Raw genomic sequence first — 26,505 nt, 5'->3', positions numbered from 1 at the left:
GGCGTCTGTATATGGGATGGATCCCCAGGTAGTGCAGTCTCTGGATGGCTTTTCTTTCAGTCTCTGCTGCACACTTTGTCTCTGTATTTGTCGCCATGACTATTTTGCTACCCCTTCTAAGGACTGAAGCATCCACACTTTGGTCTTCCTTCTTGAGCTTCACATGGTCTATGAATTGTATCTTGGGTATTTCAAGCTTTTAAGCTAATATCCACTTAACAGTAAGTACATACCATGTGTGTTCTTTTATGCTTGGTTTACCTCACTCAGGATGATATTTTCTAGTTCCATCCATTTACCTAAGAATTTCTCAAATTCATTGTGTTTTATATGCTGAGTAGTACACTATTGTGTAAATGTACCACAATTTCTGTATCCATTACTCTGTTCAAGGACATCTAGGTTCTTTCCAGCTTCTGGCTATTATAAATAAGGCTGCTATAAACATAGCAGAGCGTTTGTCCTTGTTATATGTTAGGTATATGCTGAGGAGTGGTATAGCTGGGTTCTCAGGTATTTCTATGTTCAATGTTCTGTGAAACCATCAAACTGATTTTTAAAGTGGTTGTTATCAGTTTAAAATCTCACCAATAATGGAGGAATGTTCCTCTTTCTTCACATTCTCACCAGATCTGCTATCACCTGAATTTTTGATCTTAGGCATTCTGACTGGTGTGAGGTAGAATCTCAGAGTTTTTTTGATTTGCATTTTCCTGATGAATAAGGATGTTGAACACTTCTTTAGGTGCTTCTGGCTATTCAGAATTCCTCAGCTGAGAATTCTTTAGCTCTGTACCTCATTTTTAATAAGAATATTTGATCCTCTGGAATCTAACTTCTTGAGTTCTTTGTATATATTGGATATTATTTCTCTATCAGAAGTAGGATTGATAAAGATCTTTTCCCAATCTGTGGGTTGCTATTTTGTCCTATTGACAGTGTCCTTTGCCTTTCAGAAGCTCTGCAATTTTATGAAGTCCCATTTGTTGATTCTTGATTTTAGAATTGGTTTTCTGTTCAGGAAAATTTCCCCTGTGCCCATGTGTTCGAGGCTCTTCACCACTTTCTCCTCTATTAGTTTCAGTGTATCTGGTTCTACATAAAAGTCTTTGATCCATTTGGACTTGAGTTTTGTACAAAGAGCTAAGATGGATCAATTTGCATTCTTCTACATACTGATCTCCAGTTGAAACAGCACTATTTGTTAAAAATGCTGTTCCCCTGCCACTGGGTGGTTTTAGCTTCTTTGTCAAAGATCAAGTGACCATAGGTGTATGGGTGCATTTCTGAGTCTTCAATTACTTTCCATTGATCTACTTGCCTGTCTCTGTACCAATACCATGTAGTTTTTATCATTATTACTCTGTAATACAGTTTGAGGTCCGGAATGGTAATCCCCCCCAGAAGCTCTTTTATTGTTCAGAATAGTTCTTGTTATCCTGGGTTTTTTTGTTATTCCAAATAAATTTGCAAATTGCTCTCCCTAACTCTATGAAAAATTGTTTGGAATTTGATGGGAATTGCATTTAATCTGTAGATTGATGTTGGCAATATGGCCATTTTTGCTATATTAATCCTGCTAATCCATGAACATGGGAGATAGTTCGATCTTCTCAGATCTTTGATTTCTTTCTTCAAAAACTTGATGTTCTTGTCATACAGACTGTTTACTTGCTTGGTTACTGTCATACCAAGGTGTTTTATATCATTTGTGACTATTGTACAGGGTGTCATTTCCCTAATTTCTTTCTCAGCCTTTGAGTATAGGAAGGCTATTGAATTGTTTGAGTGAATTTTATATCCAACCACTTTGATGAAGTTGTTTATCAGGTTAAGGAGTTCCCTGGTGGAATTTTTGGGGTCATTTAAGTATACTGTTATATCATCTGCATATAGTGATATTTTGACTTCTTTCTTTCCAATTTGTTTCTCCTTTTGTTGTCTAATTGTTCTGGCTAAGACTTTGAATCTTATATGGACTAGATAGGAAGACAGTGGACAGCCTTGTCTAAAACCTGATTTTAGTGGGATTGTTTCAAGTTTCTCTCCATTTAGTTTGATGTTGGCTACTGGGTTGCTGTATGTTGCTTTTCCTATATTTAGCTGTGGGCCTTGAATTTCTCTGCTGCTTTTAATATTTTTTCTTTGCTTTGTGCATTTAATATTTTGATTATTATGTGACAGGAGGAATTTCTTTTCTGGTCCAGTCTATTTGGAGTTCTGTAGACTTTGTATGTTCATGGGCATCGCTTTCTTTAATTTAGGAAAGTTTTCTTCTATAATTTTGTTGAAGATATTTACTGGCCCTTTGAGTTGGGAATCTTCGCTCTCTTCTATTCCTATTATTCTTAGGTTTGGCCTTCTCATTATGTCCTGGATTTCTTGGATGTTTTGTGTTAGGAGCTTTTTGCATTTTGCTTTTTCTTTCACAGTTGTGTCAATGTTTTCTATGGTATCTTCTGCACATGAGATTCTCTCTTCTATCTCTGGTATTTTGTTGGTGATGCTTACATCTATGACTCTTGATCTCTGTCTTAGGTTTTGTATCTCCAGAGTTGTTCCCCTTTGTGATTTCTTTATTTTTTTTCTATATCCATTTATACATCCTGAATGGTTTTGTTCAATTCCTTCACTTGTTTGGTTGGGTTTTCTTGCAATTCTTTAAGAGATATTTATGTTACCTCTTTTAGGGCTTCTAACTGTTTACCTGTGTTCTTCTGTATTTCTTTAAGGGAATTATGTCCTTCCTAAAGTCTTCTATCATCATCACGTGATATGATTTTAAATCTGAATCTTGCCTTTTCTGTATGTTGGGGTATCCAGGACTTGCTATGGTGGGAGAACTGGGTTCTGATGATGCCAAGTAGCCTTGGTTTCTGTTGCTTAAGTACTTATGCTTGCCTCTTACCATCTGGTTATCGCTGGTGTTAGTTGGTGTTGCTGTCTCTGACTGTTGATTGATCCTCCTGTGGGGCTGTGAGCCTGTGATCTTAGGTGTGTCAGCATTCCCGGGGCACCAGTTCTCTCCTGGGTGAGATTTAGGGTGTGAAGAGCCTTGGGACAGCCTTAGCTCCAGGCTGCAGTTGGAGACCAGATCCTGTTTCCATCTGCTCTGCTGTCCCTATGTCTTGTTTGTTCCTGGTGGATTCCCCTTTGGACAGTTATTGGAGTGAATGTGATGATCTCACCTCTGTGCTTAGGAGTGAGAGCACTCTTTGAAACCAGCTTTCTTCAGGTGGGATTTGTGTGCAAAGCCTTATATGAACACAGATCAGGATATATATTTTTATCATATTCATTACCCCTCCTTCCAGATTTAATTCTAAACCCCCACATATATAACTTATATAACTTATAACTATTTTGTTTTCTTTTGTTAAAAATATTTTTTCATATAATATATTTTGATTGTCATTTTCTCTTCCCTTACTCTTATCAGCTCTTGTAACTCTCTGTTCTATCTTTATCAATACTCTTTCTGCCTTTTCTTAGGGAAAAAAAAAAAACAGGTATCTAAGGAATAATTAAAATAATGTCAAATAAAATAAAAACAAATCAGGATAAGATAAAACCATCAAACAAGTAAAGGAGTCAAAGGAGGGGGCAAGAAACACATATAGACTCAAGGTAGCCCACTGGCCCATTCATATCATGTATTACCATTGTTGTCTCTAATACTAGGAGGATTTTTTTAAATCAATGTTTTGTATAACTGAATAGAAGAGTCAGCTATAGATACCATAATGCTCACTAGAGAAGCTTGTCCCTATAACTCTATTCTTCTAGAGCCATTTGCCATATATCAATCCTTATTGGGAAATATTATCTACAGAAAGAGAACCAATTGAAAATATACATGTTATAAATGGAGATTCATTAGAGCAGGTTATATGGTAGGGACTGGGGTGTTCAACAATGCTAGCAAGATGTGGGAGACACTGAGACACTGGTTCATGATATTGGGTACTTCAAGAGTCTTAATTTGCTGCAGAAAGTAAATGTAAAATGGTAGGGAGGTCTCTATTAAGAAAACCAAAGAAGTTGGAGGCTACAATCAGTGAAGAATGGAAGTAACAATAGCCACAGTCATAACTACAAAATAGATAGACACATTTACCAGCAAGAAGAATGAGAGAAGAAAGGGACAAGAAAAGGAATAAAGGGAGTGACAGCTAAAACTAAGGGCTAATTTATACCTAGTACAGTAGAAGCTTCTAAGTTATATGCACATGGGAGGGTGCTATAAATTACATTGCTGAATAATGGGAAGACAGAGTTCTTGTTACCAAAAGAAACTTCAGTGAGCAGAGGAGTTGTTGTTACTTCTAATTGAGTTGTTGGCCAAAGGGGTCCCATTGGAGTCACATGCAACCCAGGTTGTTGCCAAGGCTATTTGTTGCTCCCCACAAACTGACTGCAAGTTACCATTGCTAAAGACATCACCTACATTATTCATTGAACATGAAGAAGTCCAGTTGATGGACACATATACCCTTTACCCATACTGATTAGTGTTGATGGTTTTGGGAGGTTCTCTGCACATACTACCAAATATAGTCTTCAGAAGCTAATTCTTTCTGTTTAATGTGAAAGCAAATAATTACCTCACTTCTGTTTGTCCTATGTGAATTTTAAAGAATATACATTATTCCTCTGTGCTGGATATACACATTAACTTTCTTATGGGACATTAACATTGTTTTAGATGTAGTTAACAATAAATATTGATTTGTTTGTCATTTGAAATGGATTAATTGAAAATGACATATCTTCATAAACTAAGTATTCTAAGAGCAAAAGAAGTAGTGAAAAATAGTAAACAAAGAATACATACATACAAGTAACATTTTATGGACTGTTCAGATTTTATTTGAGAATATGTATACATATATACACATGTATAATTAAATATATTTGCCTAACAATTAATGGGGAAAACAGATATTTGAAGGGGCATAGATAGTTGTATATGGGAAAATTTGGAGGAAGAAAATTTGAAGGGAGAAATTTACATTGTAATCTTAAAAATAAAATAATCATTGAGTAAGAAATAAAATAAAAATTATTTTCTCTTACAAAAATGTATGCATTAAAAACATATTATCATTAGGTAGAAATTAAATTCCAATTAAATCAACAACTTGATAATATGCCTGAGAATATTTTTATTTATTAGTTAGTTGGTTCCATAGGCTTTCGGTATACAGTCTAGGCTTTGTCTCAAGCTCAATTCTCAAGCCTTAGCCTACCAAATGCCAGTATAAAAGATGTACACCAAGTAGACATAGCTAATAAAATAAAAAATTAACTATTTAATTGGGAAACTAACTGAGGAAAAGATGTAAATGTAAGTAGTTCTCCCTTTAGGAACCTTGTGCTTACAGGATGTGAACATCAATGCCTGCAATTCTCAGTCTTTTTTTTTTTTCCTCCAAAAGTGGATGTTCCTTCATTCTCATTATTCTTTTATTTTGAAAATCTAATTTTATTTTTGTTAACATTTGTTTCATTATTCCTGTTTGTTAAATTATTATACATGTCTCCTCTTTTTGTCTCACTTGGTGGATTTCTATCATATCATTTCAGTATGGATTAATAAAGTCCTATTTAGTTTTTAGCTTTGTTAGACTCATCTATTTCTCATTTTAATTAAGTATCTGTTACATTTTAAGTAACATTAGAAAAAATAATACAAAAAATTTATGAGAAAGGAGGATTGTATTTAAGGTACAGTTAAAAAAAATTAAGGAAAAAAATACTATGTGTTAGTTCTAACACTATGCAAGAGTTACTTCTAGCTACTGGGCCTTGTGCTTGCCATAGTTGATCAAGCATTTCTTTGTTTTAGTAAACTAGAGTCATTACCTCCACTATCACTTAAATATTATGACTCAAATTAGATAATGTGCCATCATTACAATGGCATTTATATAACAAAATGGGGATGTACACTTGAGAGCCTTGATCATTTTCCTGGGATACATGACCCCCTGTACAATTTGTAATAAAAATCTAAACCATGCCATTTATTTCTTAGAGCAATTCAGTTCCTAGGAATTATCACTGTAGGAGTACAACAGCACTCCTTATCCTATATGGAAGCCAGATCCCAAACCTCTTTGAGTGGTCCTAACCTAACACTGACTACAGTTTAACAGGAATAGAAAATAAAATCATAACCTCATTGGTATCCCCTAGAAGACCTGTAAGTTCCTCTTATTCAAAATCTTTCTGTACAAGTAGGATTTGTGAAACTCAGAAAACCTAATTTGCTTTGAGCTAAATATTTAACTCACTCAAGAGTTCCATTTGTAGGTTAGTGTACAATGTTTGCATAAAACCTACTTGTTTTTATTTCTAATAAATAGTAACAAACTTTAGGGTATTTTCGAAGCAGATGCATGCAACAATGAAATTCATCACATCTTCCTTTGTTTTTGTTTTGATTTGTTTTACTTGTTTTATTTCTTAAGTCTTTACTTGCCCCTCCTTTCTTTCTCTCTCTATTCTTTTTTCCATGTTTCCTTCCTCCTTTATTTAGGGGAAACTACCAATGATGCTCTTATGTGCATGATGTCTTCTTCCTAATATTGTTTAGTGTGTTCACTACACCCTGCATTTGATGAAAATAAAAGCCAGACCTCTGGCTTAACTTAATTTCACTTAGATGCTTTGACAGGAACACTGCAGAATACTCAATATACTACATGTTCTCTCAACAGGAAGTAGCATCTCTTTAGAGGCTCCAGTGAATAAACACTTATGTTTCCAAAATGAGTGAAGCCAGTGGGAGATGCATTTATTCATTTTAAATTTGTATTTTCCCCCTTTACAGCTCTCTGTAGAGCTGTGCATGATTACATTATTCAATTCCACATCAGTTCTTAATCTAACTGCTGCTCGAATTCTCTGAAGATTCTTTCTTGAATCAGTTACTTCAGCTGCAGGCACTGACTTCATTTGAAAATTTCTGCTTATTTCATGTTTAACTAGGTAAACTGCAAATCTTCTACTGAGAGCAATAAATCTTAGAGAAAACTTGAATTGTGATGTAGTGCTTCCAAAGATCGCTTTTTGGTTGCTTGTGATGTAGAATGGGTTTATTTCATACTTAAATGCATCTGAAGCATGAGAGCATGGTTCGTTCAGTTGATTAAGATATGCTAAGTCTGAATTTTAAGGAGTATCTTATTGACATTTGTATAATACTAAATGACTACAGCCATAAACTGAATTATAAGTCAATTAATCATAGTCCTGTCAAGTGCAATTCTTTGTACCTTGTTTATCAAACCATAGTATAAAGGAATAAAATATAAAAGAGTGTGAAAAAATGAGCCTGTAGACTGAAGGGATTACTGCTTTTTGTTTTTGTTTTAATTCCTTAAGATTATATTTAACCCAGATTTAAATTGTGTCATAGAGAGATGAGAAGTATTTTAAAAGCGTTAGAGAATAGCTTGTTCAGAAGCAATATTTGGTATTGAATACATCCCCAAGTGTTTTTATGTGCAGAATAAACATTTCAGATTGGAACTCTTATTTAAACCTTATCTTTGCTTTGCAGCCCTGCACGGAAAGAAAGAAGAGAAATCCAAGACAGTGGAGCAAGGTAAAAAAACAAAGTGAAGAAGGTTGACATTATCTTCTTTAGAAAGAAAACTACATGAGGAGGAAAACACTGGATTCAGACAGGCAGAAGACAATGACCTTTAAAACTCTTGCTCTATAGCAATGCCCTTACATTTTTTTTCAGAGCAGTGAGGATGGTGGATAACTATCTGGCCTTGTTTTTCTATTGTGTATCTATCTTTGACTATAAATTCAGAACAGGAAATCTGTACAGACTGTTTCCTTACTTCAGCAGAGATGCTGAAGAGTAATAGTAAGAAGATGAGCTAGAAAACTGGTAGACATTTTTTCTGTTTGGCCTTTTGTTTTCCATACCACCTCAGAGAATAAACACAATTCAACCTTATTTATGAAAAAAATAATTTATATTTATTTAAAAATAATTTGTTATATTAAGACACTGAGACAAATGATATAAAAGTTACTATAGTTGATATGATGACTTTGATGGTTGATTCACCCAAAAGGACTGAAAATGTATTGTTATACATTGTAAATAAATATATATATATATATATATATATATATATATATATATATATGTCACAATATCACTCCACTCCAGACTACAGTCCTAAGGGATTGAAAATGATATTGTGCCGTTTCTTAAAACTCGACTAAATGAAAAAACTTAAGGATTTGAGAATTTTGAAAAATGAAAATAATATGATAGTTATATCAATAAAGTTTTTCTCCTTATTTTTGGCTTCTGGGTACCACGCACAATTTTAAGAGTCAATGTAAAATTTCAAATAGCTCAGTCTGAGACAAATGTCTTTGATAGTGTTTGAAATATAAAGTACAAACACAGTGTGCTTTGGCTTGCTCGTTTATGCAGCTTTTAGGACTTAAATTTCTTAAGTCAAAATGAAGACAGTCATTTCTAATCTGCTTTTCTGACTTAGATATCGTGTCGCCCAAATAAGAAGTCATATGTAAAAGGGTGCAACAAATTATGAATCCCCAAATTGTATATATTATCATTTAGTTCTTTTTTTACAAAAACAATTTTGATAAGTTGTCAAAGCATATTTTAATTCACTGAGCTTCATGATTTTATGTCTCTGTTCTTAGCAATAACTTATTGAAACTTGCTTTGCTTTTTGTTTGCTTGTTTGTTTTGTTACTCAAGGTCTAAAGCATGCCAGGCAAATGCTGCACAATTAAGTAGCACCCCACCCTACCTACCAGGATGTTTTAAAATCACCATAACATGTTAAAAGTACACTGACTAATAATGGAAACAACACAATAAATACACTGTTATCTAACATGATTGACAGGAATACTGAATGTTTACTTCTGAAAGTGTCACTTTATTAACTCATTAATGTTTCCTCAAATGGACAATGGCGTATTAGGATGTGAACTTAATATTTCAGATGAATTTTACTATAATTCTCCTAAACTTACATTTTATCTTATGAAAACTCGGTTTGTTGGCTTATATAAAACAAAAGACAAATATTGTTATAAATTTGTAAACAATTTTGATTTTAATGGTGACAGTGCATTCTTACATATTAAAGTATAAATATAAAAGAAAATAGTTTATTTAAATATAATGCTCCTTTTGTTGGTATAGCTAAAACAAATATTTGATGAGTAAAATAGGTATTTTAAGACATGAATAAAGCCAGGAGTTTGCATGTAAAAATAAAAACAAACAAACCTAACTTTGCTCTACATATTTCATGATAGAATTCAAATATTTATTCCTAAGAGGATGTTTTAAGATTCTGTTGTCTTTTCGCTTTTATGTAGGTTTAGTTAACTTCAGAAATATTCATTATCTAAAATGAGTTCATAATTTATTGAAGAATAATTAATTAAATATCACCAGAGATTCATTTTTTCATTCATTTAAGTTTAAACTTGTGGAAATCTTTATGGAATACACGATGATTGTTATAATTCTTATCAGATTTCAATGTGCTGTGTGGTCTGAATCTAGTTGTGCACATTGAGTGTCTGGATGTAGATGCATCCCAGCTACGCATGAATAAATTAACTCAGCACCACTTAATGTTATAGGAAATACATTGTTTGGAAAAGGTAGAATTAATTTCCAGTGAACCTAATTTATAAGTAGTGCTCTGATCACTGGAAGGCCTAAGATCTACAGAACTAAAATAAATGCGATTTTTATTTTAATTTATTGTGGTTTATTTTTATTCTTCGCATACAGATCTTATGTTGGATATATGGTAGATTTGAGAGTTAAGATTTTGCATATCCTTACATTTAAAAGCCATTTAATTAGGAAAACAATAACAAGGATATATGTAGGATGGCTCTCATAACATGTTTTCATCACTTGATATGACTGTGCTTATGGGGAGAACCAGCATGTCAAGAATAAAAGTGTCACACGTGTGCTGCGTCACTATAATTTACATGTTGTATTTGAAAGTGTATTGTAGTTCATTGATGTAATGCTATTGACTGAAAACTACTAGTTTGTTGATTTTTAATTTATTGAAGTTATATGGTTTTTTGTATGTGCTCTTTTTCAAAATATACCCACAGATTTAAATACTGCTTCAGTCTTCGTTCTTTTTCAGAAGGAACAGACTGATGTGATTTTCTTAGTACTAGTTGAGGGAGGCAAAACACCCACTCTCAGGAAGTGCTGAGAGGTACAGGAAGAGACCAATTAACAGAATTCTTTTGGGTATCAATAATAAGCTTGGAGTAAGTTGTTTTGTAACAGGGAAAAGGTGGGAAAAATAGTTACAAATTAATCATTTGCAAATTGTTATTTCTTCACTCAACTGGTTCATGACATTATTTATGTCTTCTCTAGAATTTGTTCTAAGAGCCTATCACTGTGGGCAAATAAACAGCAAACGCTCAATTTAAAAATAAATGCTTAGTTAATTGCAAACACAGAGAAAATATCAAGAAAGGAGTATTAACTGTCTGAGAATTTAACAACTTGTGCCTAACACGCTGGGAAGCTAAATATTCTATAAGTCAAAGTTCTAACACTGAAGGTAGGCAATGATTTCAGAAGTTAGATTTAGCCTTTCCCTTATAAATTTAAAAGTAGAAATCATTAATGAAAAGTATTATTAATCAACTCTATCAGTTCTCATATATTTGTATTTGGTTCTTATTTTTAAGAAGTCCTACATGGTGAATGGTATTTGAAAAAAATATGGAAATTGTTGTTAAATTTACTAGTTACATATGTTAATGTAAACCTATTAACAATGCCAAATGGAAGACAAATAATTATTAAATTAGGTCAAATGATACTCCATATTCAGGAAAGTATGCCTTATCCTAGCTTTAAAAACAGATTTATCAAGTTTGGGAACTATAAAAATGAAAAAATTCTGACAAGAAAGTTGTTAAATGGAGTATGTTTTATATTATATTGTTATTTTTTAGGAGGACTTGTCAAGAAAGACTCTCATTTTTTAATTATAATATTGGAATGAAAACCACACTTTATAATCTTAAACACTTATGAATAGTTCAGTACCTCAAAGCCAGTTTAAAAGTGATCAAATAATTATTAAGTGCAGTGTTCTGTCCTCTTAGAAAATAAAGATGACTTTACAAACCAATTAATCTGAAACATGACAATTTTTTAAAAAGAAAAACATTTGATATCCAATTAGCTAAGAATATGAATTTGAACAAAATTATTCATCTTATGAAGGTTAGAATTGCAGAGTATAGATAAAAACTGTATCTAAGTTAATTTCCTGTAAAAAGAAATTCAGTTTTGCCATAGATTTAGAAACATTTCAACCCTCATGAGTAATCTAATCTGTAATGTAGTACCTGAATGATTTCTGTCTTTCTTTGGATTGGACGTGATTCTGTAAATAGTGTTACCATATAATTGTAAAAGCTTTGAAATTTGTCAGAGGAGATGGAAAAAAGTCCATTGTATATGAGAAATTACTTTCCTCTATCACAGTAGACAGATACTTTCAGTATCCGTGCATGTATATTATTTTTGAATATGCCCTGTGAAATTATTGTAGATTTATCCTGTAGTTATAAGTGATTGTTAAAGATATCTGAGAACATTTATTTCTGAGACAATCTTCTCTATTTTAATAATTGTATTTATATTTCCTGATGTGTCAAATTTAACCTTTAAATATTCAATGGAGTAAAACTAAAGCCTACTTGATCCAAATGTACTTAATGATTTGTGTGGTGTGTGATTTAAAATAAGCAATTTGCAGATGTTAATCAAGTCTTGTTGTTGACCCTCAATAAATTTTAAATAATAACAATGATATGATTGATTTCTCTGAATTTCACAAATTTGTAAACAGTTTGTATCACAATTGTTTAATATTTATTGAGCGCCCACAACAAGCCAGGCGCTGGGGAACAGATGTAAGGGTCCCTGAGTTAACTCAAGAGAGAAGCTGGTCTACAAACAACCCCAGAAAACACATACAAATAAGTTCACCATGCTTTATAAACATATTTTTACATATGTTGATAGTTCATCATTTTCCCTGCTCATATAAACATTTTACCTCTTCTTGTCCTTATTTAATACTTTTACAATGACATGATCAGTAAGAAATTCCTTTTCAGTTCTTGCTCTCTCACTGTTTCTCCTTTCTACATTCACTACCCTTTTAATAAATGATCAGGTCCAAATTCCACATTCCACAGAATAACACATCACTCAAGAGAGTTTGTTTCAAACACAGTGCCACTATCTGTCATGCAGTATTTGATGTATGTGACTTTTATTGATATCATCACCACCCAACACTGAAGAAAATTTTCCCCCAGGAAAGTGCCCACCCGAGTCAATGATGATTAGATTTAGAGATCATGATGATGATATACTTCAATTCTATTTATTTCCTTCAAACATAAAGATATGAGTATATGTATTTTTCTAGGGCATTTGCCTTTTCCTACCTATGTGAAGCATTTTTACGTGCATCCAGGAGCCTCGGTAACAAAAAGAAGGTCAGTAGATTGGCTCACTAGGCACATTGTTTATCAGGGCAGGAAACACAATTATGAACAAAGCATCAATCCTACATTTTCTCCATTCTGTACCTTCTGTGATTCACTAGTGCAGTTTGTTGATAAAAAATTTCAGTGTTTCCGGTTCTATAAGTAATAAACATTCTGTATTAATTATGTGTCCCTGAACCACTTATCAACCTTGACCAAATGTGAAAACTAAAGATTACAAATATAAACCATTTCTTATTGCACAGTCTAACCTAATTATAAATATGATGAGGAATTTCATGTGACCTCAGAATTTAATGACAAAGTATTTTACATTTTCTTGACATTAGATAATATACTTTAAAAATTTTGTAATCAATACAAAAAGGTAAATGATTTTGATCATTTTTTTACACAGTAACCTCAGGTTCAAGATTAGGTGCAGGTTTCCTTCTTATTTTTCACCACAAGGAAAGTTATCTCACATACACTATTTTTCCTCAAATATCATTTTGATAATCATTGGTAAGATTTGTCACATAGAATCAACATTTAGTATTTCACATAGATAACTGAGGATTAAAGGATTCACATCCACATAGAAAACTCAACCTTGCATATTCTTTGCCTTTCTAAAGTGAGTGGCCTGGAAGGCTGAAGAAATACATTGTAGTCTTTATCACTCAGCACAACAAATAAATGCTACTTTATGATCTCAAGCACAGTATCCAACTGCTTCTTATGTTTTCTTTTCTATTAAAATCTATTTCTTTCATGCCAATAAACTGAACCTATATATTGGTCATATCCTTTGAACAGAAAATGTGGCACAATAACTGCACTGTAAAGTTGATTGGTTAGAAAAAAATCTTTGATTTTTAAAAAGATAATTGTCTTAATTTTTATGTACATAATGGTTTTCTACTAAAGATCCACTTATAGCAAAATGAAATAACTTTACATTTACCATATTTTTACATTTAGCTTATATGAAATAACTTTGTGTAAATTTGTGGATTGCTAGCATAATCATTTAGAATCAATTTCTGAAATATTCAAAGCTTCTCTTTTATCACACTAAAGGAAGTTACACATTTTAAGTTATATCAACAGCTAGTGTGAATTCTAACATCAAAAATAACATGAATCAGTGTATTCTTGCCTTACATTTGGGTAGACTGATAGTATAAGGTTGTTAGAGAGTTCTTGAAATATCAAGAATCAATTCAGAGTTTCCTGTGTGAGTTTGTATTGGCAAAACATTGCTCAATTGAAAGTTTTTCATTATTATAGCATGAAATTTTGATTTTATTAGTTTGAGGTTTAATTGAAATAAAACATAGTTATATAGTCTCCAACTGTTCTATATGGTCAGCAAAAGCCCTGAAAATAATATTTATGGAGAAAAAAAATACTCACTTAGAACTTTTGATTCATGTCTTCTAAGGAGAAAAAAATATGGAATTTATTAATAGTTGTGAAAATAGTAATTCAATATAAAGCTACCTCAAAATGAAACTGACATTAGCTTGTACTTATTAATAACTTTTTGTATGACATTGGCTAGTCTTGTCCTAGCTACTTTTGTAGATCAATTGTTTTATTAATTAGCCCTTGAATGAATTTTTATTTTATGAGAAAGCAGTGACATTATATAATGCTCATTTGAAAGACAAATATCTTGTATCTAAGTCATCCATATTTTCCATAAATACTGAAAAATAGCCTGAATTATTTATCCAAGAATAGTCTACGTGAAGTATAAACATCAAAGTCAGATCCAGATTCCAAAATAAAAATAGTTAAAAATATTATAAGGCCAGCAAGATGGCTTTATGTATAGAGGGATTGTCATGAAAGCTTGGAGATCTGGATTTTACACCTCAACCTGTATAAAGATGGAAAAAGACAACAGACTTCTAAAAGTTATCCTCTTGCCTAGGCACACAAGCCATGGCACACACACATACACACACATGAATATGTGTGCACATGCACACACACACACAATGAAAATACACACAGACACATACACACACAAACACAAAAAAATTTAAAATAATATAAAATGAATAAAATTATATATATAATCTGAATAAATGCTAATATCTAAAAGATTTGGATATATTTTGTTTACAATTAGTTTCAAGGAAAAGCAACAAAAAATACTATTAGATATTGAATAAATTAAATGAAATTCCTGAAAACATTAATTCAAACATGAGGTTCAGTAATAATGACGTAAGTTGTATTGCAGATGTAATACCCATTATATTCAAGATAAAATAATAAAAAATGCCAAAAAAATATTGTCTCTGGAGGGAGAAGGCTGTAGGTGACATATCCATCAGTGGTTGACTACTTTTGCAAGAATGTAATAATAAATTCCTACCGGTTCTTCAGTTTGTAGCACATTCTTTCATCAAAAATGTATTGAAATAATATTATGAACAAAAGGAAGGTTGGAATATAATGGTATACATAACTGACCCCGAAAAGCTCCACCATGGCACTCCTCTGGCTAGTAAATAAGTTCAGCAAGGTACTGGATATAAAACCAACTAATAAATATCAGTAGCCCTCCTATATACAAATGACAAACGGTCTGAAAAAAATTCAGGGAAACAACACCTTTCACAATTGCCTTGAATAATATGAAATATCTTGAGAGTATCTCTAAACAAACAAGTAAAAGACTTGTATAAATAAAAAAACTTCAAGTCTTTTAAGAAATAAATTAAAGAAGATATCAACAAATGGAAGGATCTTCAATGCTCAAATTGTCATCCTACCGGAAGCAATCTACAGTTTTATTGAAATTCTCGTCAAAATTCCAACAAAAGTTTTCGCAAATCATGAAAATTGTCAGCTTCACATGAAAACACAAAACCCCTATATAGCTAAAACAATACTGAATAATAAAATAACTACGGAAGGCATCACCATCTCTGATTTAATTTACACTAAAAAGCATGCTTGACAGAAGAGTAGTAGCAGGACAGCAGATACATTGACAAGTGGAACTGAATGGAAGACCTCGACAGAAATCCACATATGAATGGACACCTCATTTTTCATATGAAAGACATATACATTTTATAAAAAAGGAGCATCTTCAATGAATAATGCTGGGCAACTTGGATGATTGCGAATAGATCCATACTTATCACTTTGTACAAAAATGAACTCCAAATAGGTAAAAGACATATATCCTGAATCTGATAGACAAGAAAACAGGAACTAGCTATGAACTCAATGGCACAGAAGAACTTTTTTGTTGTTGTTTAACAGAATGAGGTTTGCACGGATGCTAAAATCATCAATTCTTAAATACGCCTCATAAAACTTAGAAGATTCTGCATGGCAAAGGATGCATCAATTGGACAAAGCAGCAGTCTAGAAAATGGGAAATGATTTTCACCAACTACACATCTGATAGAGGGCTAGTATCCAAAATATATAAAGCACACAGGAAGCTACATATAAAGAAAATAACCCAATTATAAAATCAAGAACAGGTCTAAACAAAATTTTCAATAGAGGAAAAAAATAAATATCTAAGAAGCACTTTTTCAAATGTTCAACTTCTATAGTCTCAGAAAAGGCAAATAGAGGAATTTGAGAATTTGTCTTAAACTAATGAGAAAAACAACAGCATCAACAAACAGTGGTAGTTCATTCTGGATAGGATGTGGTGTAAGAACATTCATCTATTGCTGGTGGGAGTGTAAAGTTGTACACCACATCCATTATGGAAATTAATATAATGATTCCTCAGGAATATGGGAATTGATCTACCTCAAGATCCAGCTATGCCACTCTTGTGGTAGCTGCTTCATCCTACTATAGAGACACTTGTTAATCTATGTTTATTGTTGTCTATTCACAATAGCCAGAATTTGGAAATAACCTAGATGTCCCTCAACAGAGGAATGAATTAAAAATATAGTATATTTACACAATCAAGTATTGCTAACAAAAAAATTTAGGCAAAAGGATGGAATTAGATGGAAATCTTCTAGAGTGAAGTATACCAGACTCAAAAAGATGAAGGGCATATGCATTCACTTATGTGACGATAATGGCTCTCAATTTAATGATATTCAAGCTACAATCTGTAGAATAACAGAGGATAGTTATAGAGCAAGGGAGTAAAGGAAAAAGATAACTCTCTTGAGGATAGGGAAGTAGAATAGATAATTATGGATGGATGTGGACTGGTGTAGGAGGATCAAATGGGAAATGGAAGGGGTTCTGGTGTGAAATACAGGGAGAGACAGCTAAAGTGGGGCTATTTGAGGGTAGTATGGAGGCTTAATTCACTAGAAACTTTCATACACACACACGCACACGCACACGCACACGCACACGCACACACGAAACTAACGTAAATGAGTTCACCAAATAATGGAGAATGATTCTCAACTGGTCATTTTTTGTCACTAAATGATGCTTCCAGTACTGGAATTGGGTTACATCTAATTAAGTTGTTGACCAAAGTGTTCAGACATTACAAACATTTCTTGAGACCTGTCTGCTCCTGAAAGCTTCCTGTCTTGGATTCTAAGAAGAAATTGAGCATCTTTGGAGTTACTCCAGTTGTGGTGAGACAGCCACTAGGCAAGAATTGCCTCTCTCCATCTACAGACAAATTACTGTCCAGAAAAGGACACACTTGCAGAATAGTCGACTGATTATATCTGCCTAGACAGAGTAATCAGCCCTTAATAATTCTGCATCACTAAGGTCTGTCAGATGATCCTGGGTCAGAAGGCTGAAGATTCGATGCTCCAACGTTTGGTAGTATAGGGGTTTTCCAGGTGTTCAGCAGTCTCTATAAATTGGCTAAGTTTTAGAAGCTATGCTTAGCGCTTCCCATAATTTCAGTTAACTCAGTCATTCTGGATTTCTGATGGGGTTGAAAATTTATAGTCTCATAGCCAATCCTGGCTATTTACTTTGAGAGAAAAGATCTGAGTTTTCAGCTGACATCATTCTAAAGCCAACAAAAACACCAGGTTCAGAACTAAGTGTTTTAGTTAGGAGAGATGACAGAGGTTCTGGTTAGTCAACAAAATGATGGACTGGGTATTAGGACTATCTTGTACCTTACTGGTACAAATAGGCATAATTATGCTCTAATTGTATTTTGAGAAGTCTGTTATTTTCTAATGAAAGAGAGGAAATAAAGAGTGGATCCCGATGGGAGGGGGAATGGGAAAGAACTAGGAAGAGTAGAGGAAGATAAAAATCATAATGTATTAAATGAGATAAGAAGCCATTATAAAAAGCAGGAAGAAAATACAAGAAAAGAACACTATCAGAAAATGTATAATATGTTTTAATTCTCATTATGAAAGCAGGTGAGAAGTAAAGATAAATTAAAGATATATTTAATTAAAAGTAGTGTGGAACATTAAAAATTACATATGCCACAGTGAAACAGTATATGTTGACTGACTGATTAATTGATTGATTGATTAGAGTGATTAATAAATGATTGTCTTGTTTCTTTGGTTTTTTTTTTTTTTACCATTTCTTAACCTTGAAGCTGTCTTGTTCAACTTCTATTTGACAGTTTTTATTTTGTTTTATGATATTTATTAAGTTATATTTTTTAAAAGTGAGTGTGTGAATGAATGAATGAATGGATGAATGAAAACCTAGACAATAAGGGAAAAGTTAACATTTGAACTATTCTTGTAGGAAAGGAAAAATCAGTTCTTTTCAATAGAGATGTGAAATGACCATGGGTATATGAACCACTACAGTACAGACAACATGTACAGGAGTACTTGACCATCAAATAAGGTGTTTCACAAATTTTGTGTGTTCTTCTATTTGGGTACAGTTAGTTTTTTTTTTCTTTGTTTTTCTGTGTATAGTTTTGTTTTATTGGTTTTGGGAGATTCTATTGTATTGGGTTTTTGTTTGATTTTTTTTTAGAAAAAAAACTTAAAGTTAGGTGGGTAGGGAATGGAAATGGTCTGGAAAAACGGGTAGGGGAAATATAATAAAATATGTGTAAATTTAAAAACTGATTCAAATAATAAAAATAGAAAATAAGAAGAATTTTAATCAGTATAATGATGTAAATTTTAGGTCTATTAACCATAATACCACAATGTGAAGCTTCTTTTACTTTGCCATTAGGCAAAGTAATGGAAAATTCTGTAGCCAGGAACCAACAATAAGAATTATTATTTCTTGGATTTCATATATTTTTCATATGCCTATGATGATTTCTATTTATTCTTTAAATACAAACAACTTAATATCACTTTCAGTATTCAACATAAATGCAAGTGTATCAATGAAATTTTATTGACCTACAGTGGGGTCATGTCAGTATAGAATGGATTATATACATTATTCTATGGCTTCTCACTCAACAGATAGAAGTGATATTGAATAAATATTAAATCTATCTAGTTTTCTATTAAAATAGAAATACATGTTTTACTTTTAATGTACTAGTGTATGTGCAGTGACTGGTAGAGAAAATTGGTTTATCACACTAAATATCGTAGGAAGGAATTTCAGTGTTTTGAGGGTTAGAACTGGAGATTTGGTTTATAGTTTTGTTTTTTTGTTTCATTGTAACCATGTCTTTTCCAAAAATCTAAGATCTCATCATTTTTAATAAGAAATGTATATATTTGCAAAGTTTAAAATATTTTATGGTGAATGAAAAATTATAAAACTCTAAATAATTACTATGTCAACACTAAAAAGCATTATATACGATGAAATCTAATCAAAATATTCAAAACTGAGCTAATAAATTGTTTAATATGATCTATCACATCAATGAGTTTAAGATGAAAAAGGAGCAATTTTAAAGATGTTCACAAACTAAACTAAAATCACATTCATAATTTTAAAATTTATCAAATCAGGTAAATGGATGGAACTAGAAAATATCATCCTAAGTGAGGTAACTTAGACACAAAAGAACATGTGTGGTTTGTACTCACTAATAAGTGGCTAATAACCAATAAATAAATAAATAAATAGATAAATAGATAGATAGATAGATAGATAGATAGATAGATAGATAGATAGATAGATAAAGGTAGAGAATACCTTAGATAGGGTACACAGAACTCAAAAAGGTCAACAAGCTAATGGGCCCAAGTGAGGATGCATCAGTCCCACTTGGGAGGGAGAAGAAAGCAATCACAAGGGGGGAGGAAGGAAGGTACCTAGAGGTGGGAATTAGGGGAACATGATCTGGTTTTCAGTGGGGAAAAAGAACTGAAGCCCTGAGGGCCAGCAGAAAGAATGGAAACAGGCAATCTTGGGAGGTAAGAGGTGGGGGGACCCTCCAGAATGTACCAAAGTCCTGGGTGGTGAGAGACTCTAAGGACTCAAAGGGAGGGACCTTAGATGAAATGTCCTACAATGGCGAGTGGTAACTTGTACAGCCCAACTTCAGCAGAAAAACTGGGCACCAAGTGAGGGATGAATTTGCCATCCCACAGTTAAAACTCTGACCCATAATTATTCCTGTCTGAAAGAACTGCAGGGTTGGAAATGGAGAGGAGCCTGAGGAAAAGAAGGTCCAGCAACAGGCCCAAAGTGGGATCCAGCTCAAGGGGAGGCCCCAAGGCCTGACACTATCACTGAGGCTATGGAGCACTCACAAAAAGGGACCTATCATGACTGCCCTCCGAAAGACCCAACAAGCAGCTGAAAGAGTCAGATGCAGATATTTGTATGCAATAGACAGAAGCTGTTGACTGCTGTTGACCGCTGTGGTTGAATTAGGTAAAAGCTGAAAGAAGCTGAGGAGGAGGGCAACCCTGTAGGAGGACCAGCAGTTTCAATTAACCTGGACCCACAAGATCTCACAGACACTGAAACACCAACCAGGCAGCGTACACCAACCAGGCAGCGTACACCAACAGATATGAGGCACCCAACACATGTACAGCAGAGGACTGCTGGGTCTGGGAACAGGCAGAGAAGATACACCTAACCCTCAAAAGACTGGAGGTTCCAGGGAGTTTAGAGGTCTGGTGGTTTAGCCTGGTAGGGGGTGGGGACATTCTTGTGGAGACAGGGGGTGGGAAGGAGATATGGATGGGGAACAGTCAGAAGGTGGACCAGGAGGGGAATAAAATCTGGAGTGAAAAAAATCAAATAAAAATTTTTAAAAAGTAAAATAAATAGGTTAGAAATGCTTTAAATATTTTTAAGAATGTCTAGAAAACTAAGGTCAGCATTATTTTTAATAGTGAGAAATTAAAATTCTAGTAAAAATAATAAAGAAGAAAAAGATGTAACATTTCACAAAACGTATTTAGCATCACATGGCAGTCTTCATCATTACAATGAAACAGAAAAATTACTTAAAATATATAAAAGCTGAGAAGAATTAAAATTTTATAAATGTATCATAATTGTCTCTATGAAAAACTCCAGGAGTAGAGAGAAACATTTTAAAACTAAGGTTTTGGATGCAAGATAACATTAAAAGCTACTTATTCTCCAAAATATATTGTATAAAATTCTCTCATGTAATTACTTAAAATAGTGTATTGTTATTGAAAATTTCACTGATTTTTCAGGAATGGAAGAAGAGATGGATGTATATGTAGAGCTTAGAGGATTCTCTAGAGCAGTGAACTGATTCTATACAGCACGATAGTGATGAACATGGCTAATAATAAGTACATCAGAATTTGTAAACCATTAATTACCAATAACAAAACTCATACGTGAACTACAGATTTCCTCTGATAATAATATAAAATACCAGCTCATTAATAAACTTAAATGTCCTAAAGTTCAGAAGGAAGATCATGGTAGGGAAGGCTTTGTGTTGAGGGAGGGTGTCTTCCTTATTACAAATAGCATACGTGAGGCAGCTTATAAATAACAGAAATCTTTATGCATAGTTCGCTATATGGAATTCCATAGTCACGGAGGATGGAGACCTCCAGGGAATGGTTTTCTTCTAGGCTTCTGAATCTCTTATCTTCACATGAAGGAATATGTTGAGGAGTTCTTTAGGGTACTTTATGATTATGTGAGGGCAGCGTTTTCTTTCATGCTACACCTAGAATATCTAGTTATGCCCCCCACCAAAAAAAAAAAAAAAAAACTTAAATATGTTTCATTAAGTGTTAAGATTGAAAATACTACTTTTAGAAGAATTGGCACAATCATTAACAGAGGGTCTATATAGGTACTTTCCTTTCTGCTCAAATTTACTACAAACCTAAATCTTCTATTTTATGAGTCTTAACTTTTAAATCAGTGTAGGAAAATATGAATGAATTAAACCAGTAAGTGAATTTTAAAATACCATATTTTGAATTATGTGCTAGGAAGGTAAAAATATATTTAAGAACCTTATTTTTATGACATTAATAACTTTCAACTTAACATTTTTCTGTATCCAATTACATCTACCACTAAATTTCAAATTTTAGTTATATCATAAAATGCATTTCATTTACTATTTAGATTTTGATGAGAATTATTTTTGATATTACACACAAATGTGTGTGACAAAAGATTTTAAATAAAGAAATAAAGTTGCAGGGGCTAGAAAGACAATAAGTAGAATCTAAATAATTATAAAAATGAAAGTATATATGAGAAATACCTTGAGTGAATGATTATACACTATAACAGTTGTGGTAAGCCTATCAACTTGAAAAAAAAAGTTTTGTTATCTGGGAAGAAACAGCCACAGTTGAGGAGTTATCTTTATCAGATTGGCCTACAGCCAAGTCTATGGGTCATTTTCTCAATTAATAATTAATGTATAAATGTCTAGCTTACTACAGGCAGTGCCATCCCTAGGTTGGTAGTCCTGGGGTGTATAAGAAAGTAGCTGAGCAAGCCTCGAGGACAAATCCTTAAACAGAGTTTTTTCAGCGTCTCTACTTCTGTTTCTGACCCCAGGTATATGCCCTGAATTCCTACCTAAACTCCCCTTCCTGATGGTCTGTAAACTATAAGGAGAATAAATTCTTTTCTTACCCAAGTTACTTTTAATCATGGATTTTATTATAATAGAAAGCAAAGCTACAACAATTACAAAACTATTGTGCTATAATTATAAAAACATTTAGTTTTGAAGTTACTTTATCTTTGAAATTCACTCAACATTTTTAGATAAAAGAGTAAAACTCTCAGCAAATACTATATATTATTTCTTTTTATGGCCTTCAGAAAAACTATTGAATATTAATAATTTTATTTTACTAAACAGCATTGACAGACTGAATAAAAAGTAGAAAAAAAAATGAAAGATAATCATAATGATGAAGGTTTTGTGCACAAGTTTTCTGATATAGTGTGGTCATCAATTAATTAAGAAAATGTATTATTTTATTCAAAAGGTAGTTACTAAAATTTTAGTTCTAGAAAACATATTTCTGCTTTCAAAGCAACTTCTTCAAGCATATCCAGTCCTGAAAAGAAGCCAATGAAATGCAAATACTAGCAGTGCAAATTCTGAGGGACCACTCCATCCCAGAGTCACATGATGCCACAATAAATAGAATACTTTTACATGAACTTTTGGGTTCACATTTGTCATTGCTTATGCATACCCCATAGGGACACAAACACAAATCTCAAAAAGGTAGTTTAATACTATATCATTTGGTAAAATAATAGCAGCTGTTTCTCCCCAAGGTTCTAATATCTCCTCAGCTGCGGGTTTACAGTCATGTTACAGGACTAGCCATGAATTCCAATAGAGTGGATCAATCCTTAAGTCTCAACAGAAAACTGTTGATTCTGCATACTTCATTCACTCCAGTATAGCATATGTCTATCTCACAGAACATTCATTATGGCAGCTTGCAGTACCCACAAATGGATTACTACTGATTACTGTTCTCCCCAGCAGCCTTCACAACACTTTTTGGCACTATGAAAAGTAGCCTGTAAGAATGAATCCTAGAGGTCAGTGCCAGCTTGAGATGCTTCTATGTCATGTGACGTTGGTATATGCTGTCTTTAGCAGTAGTGTCTCTGATCAAGTTCTAGTTGTACAACTTAGCACAATGGGAATGCTCTAAGTCTATATTGTTTTGGGGTCTATGAAACCTCTTCATCAATAACTAGAAAGAAGATGGCCTACTTCCGGCACTGGGTTTTTTTTGTTTGTTTGTTTGATACCGAATGCCATCTGTCAAAGTCATTATCTTGCCACAAAGGATCATTTCATATAGAGGTGCATCACTGTGTGCATGTGTGTGTATGAGTGCATGCATGTGTGTGTGTGTGTGCATGTGTGTGTGTGTGTGTTGAGCACCCTCACTTTCTATTACATTCGCCACTTGAACAGTCACTCTGATTACTCTCCTCCCTTGTCTTTATAACACCTGTGATCTATTCTTTTCCCTTAAAATCTTGATTTAATTTTTTGGCCAGAAGAGGTATTCCAATTTAAACATTCAAATAGAAAATCTCAAAGCTATAATCTGCATCATTTGTTGTATGTCTTTTCAGGCTAAGTCACTTGACTCACTATAATCATTTCCATTTCTATAATTTTTCAGGAATATTCAAAATTAGAATTTTCTTTACTTCTGAATAAAATTTAACTACATATAAACTGTATGCACTGCACTTTCATTATCTTTGTCACCCGTTGATTAACATCTAGGCTGCTCTATTTCCTAGCTATTATGAATAGAGCATCAGTGAGCATGGATGAGAATCTTTTGGGAATATGCCTAGAAATGCTATATCTGGACCTATTTCTATTATTTGAGGACTCTTCACACTGATTTGCACAGTGGATGTACCAGTTCACAGGCCTCCAATATTGAAAAGGGGTTTTCCATTCCTGTATTCTCTCCAGCATTTGTTGTCATTAGTTTTCGATATCAGCCATTTTGATGAATGATGAAATATCAAAGTAATTTCACTTTTTATGTTCTTGGTAAGAGTGTTGACCATTTAAAACTTATTTCTTAGTCATTTGTATTTCTTCTTGTGAACAAACCTACAGCCAACATCATACTAAACAAACAAAAAATCAATGTATTTCTGCTAAAATCAGTAACAGGATAACAATGTTAATTTTCTCCATTTATTTTTTCAATAAAGGGCTGGAAGCCTAATAAGATAAGATAGACCTTAAGTGCTATATTTGTATCTTTTACAAGTCAAATTTTATTGAGATGTATTCTTTAGGGATGCAAATATGAAAGAAAAATAAAAAAAAACATTATTTGTAGATGATATGATTCTATACATAAAAGACCCTAAAGAATTCATGTACCAGAATATTGCCACATTTGATAAATGCCTTCAACAAAGTGGCAGGATACCCTACCACTATACAAAATAACAGTACCTTTCTATATACTAAAACAAACATAATGAAAAAGAAATAAGGAATACAATCCAATTCATAATATTCTCATAGAAATGAAAAACTTCTTGAAATAAATGTAATCAAAGATATGAAAGTCCTTTAACAGTTGAAATCATAAAAACACTGAAGAATAAGCTGAAGAAGAAACAAGATGAACAGAACTTTATAATTGTAGATTGAGAGGATTAACATCGTAAAAACGGCCAACTTACTAAAAGCAATACAGATTCAATGCAATTCTTGTGAAAATTCCAACTTCATTCTTCAAAATAATTGAAAAGTCAGTTCATGAAAAAACACAAAAGCCTTAAATAGTCAAAACAATCTTAAACAATAAAATATCTGCTTGAAATATCACCACTTTTGATTTCAAGTTATACTCTAAATGATAAACAGCAATATACTTGGATAAAACATGGACACAGTAATCAATAGAGTAAAATTGAGGGTCCAGATAGATGTTTGTGTATCTAAACCTCCCAATTTCTGGCAAAGAGTACAAAAAATTACTTTAGAGGAAAGATAGCATAGTTAACAAATTGAGACTGAAACTAAATTCTTATATTTTTGGTTGTGAGCCTACCCTTTAACGGCTGAGCAATCTCTGCAGCCCAAGAATGAAACTAAATTCTTATATCTCACTCTGAATTAAAACTCATAAAACCAATGCTTTGTGAACTCGATGTAAGACCTGAGATTCTGAATCTTTTAGAAGAAAAAAATAGGTGGTGTACTTCAAATAATATCCACAGATATTTACTTTCTGTATAGAACTTTTGTAGCACAGAGAACGAGACCAATAATTGACAAATAGGACCTCAAGAAACTATAAGGACTTCTATATAGCAACAAACAACATTAATTAAGTGAAGAATTTTCCTGCAGAATGTGGGAAAATTATTGACAGCAATACATATGACAATGGATTAGTAAAGTCAAAAACTAAATACTAAGAAAGTAAACAATGAAATTAACAGATAGGCTACAAGAGGAGAACAGGTTGTAATCAATTTTATTAGGTGTGATCTTGGACAAACTTCAGAATACATAATCTCGTAGTTTTAGCTATCATATTAACATCACTCAACTCACTGTGCATATATGTGATATGAAAGAGATTTTATGTCTAAATATATAACCATGGAAAGCAAGGTTTTTCTTCAGGCTGCAGGAACTGCTTAGACCATTTGTGGCTTATATTGTTTGTCAACACAGGGACTTAATATTGAAGGTTGAGTATGATAGAAAGAAAATTACACAAGTAATAAAGTTTTCTTGAAAAACAATATAGTATAGTGGATTTAATTCTCTAAAGATTGAAGTAGAAGTTAAGATCATGCAATCTAAACTTTTACACAATAAAATTCTGATTTTATTTGTATATAATTACGTATTACTTAAATTTCTGCAAGAGATGCACAGAGGAGAACTAAAATGCACCCATAAGGATTTCCAGAATTCCAATAGGTACTCTGCCAAGATCCAGCATCAATGTGAGAAGGGTCCTAAGAAAGGCGTAAATGGAAACAGTATTGATTCAATGATTTGGAATCAGTGGTAGATGCAAGCTG

At 32.9% G+C, this 26,505-nt stretch overlaps 1 protein-coding gene across 10 annotated transcripts in view; it reads left to right on the top strand.

The window, feature by feature from the left end:
* Trdn (triadin) overlaps nt 1-26,505 on the top strand; it is a 379,612-nt gene that overhangs the window by 257,078 nt on the left and 96,029 nt on the right. For all 10 annotated transcript variants that reach the window (XM_076927916.1, XM_076927914.1, XM_076927917.1 and 7 more), the window contains one exon: nt 7,568-7,612. In XM_076927916.1, coding sequence (XP_076784031.1) covers nt 7,568-7,612 — 45 coding nt within the window. The remainder of the gene's footprint in view (nt 1-7,567; nt 7,613-26,505) is intronic.

The sequence above is a fragment of the Arvicanthis niloticus genome, chromosome 30, assembly GCF_011762505.2.
Source record: "Arvicanthis niloticus isolate mArvNil1 chromosome 30, mArvNil1.pat.X, whole genome shotgun sequence".
NCBI lineage: Eukaryota > Metazoa > Chordata > Mammalia > Rodentia > Muridae > Arvicanthis > Arvicanthis niloticus.
Note: the sequence above shows the minus strand (reverse complement) of the source record. Positions and strands in the feature narration are given on the sequence as shown.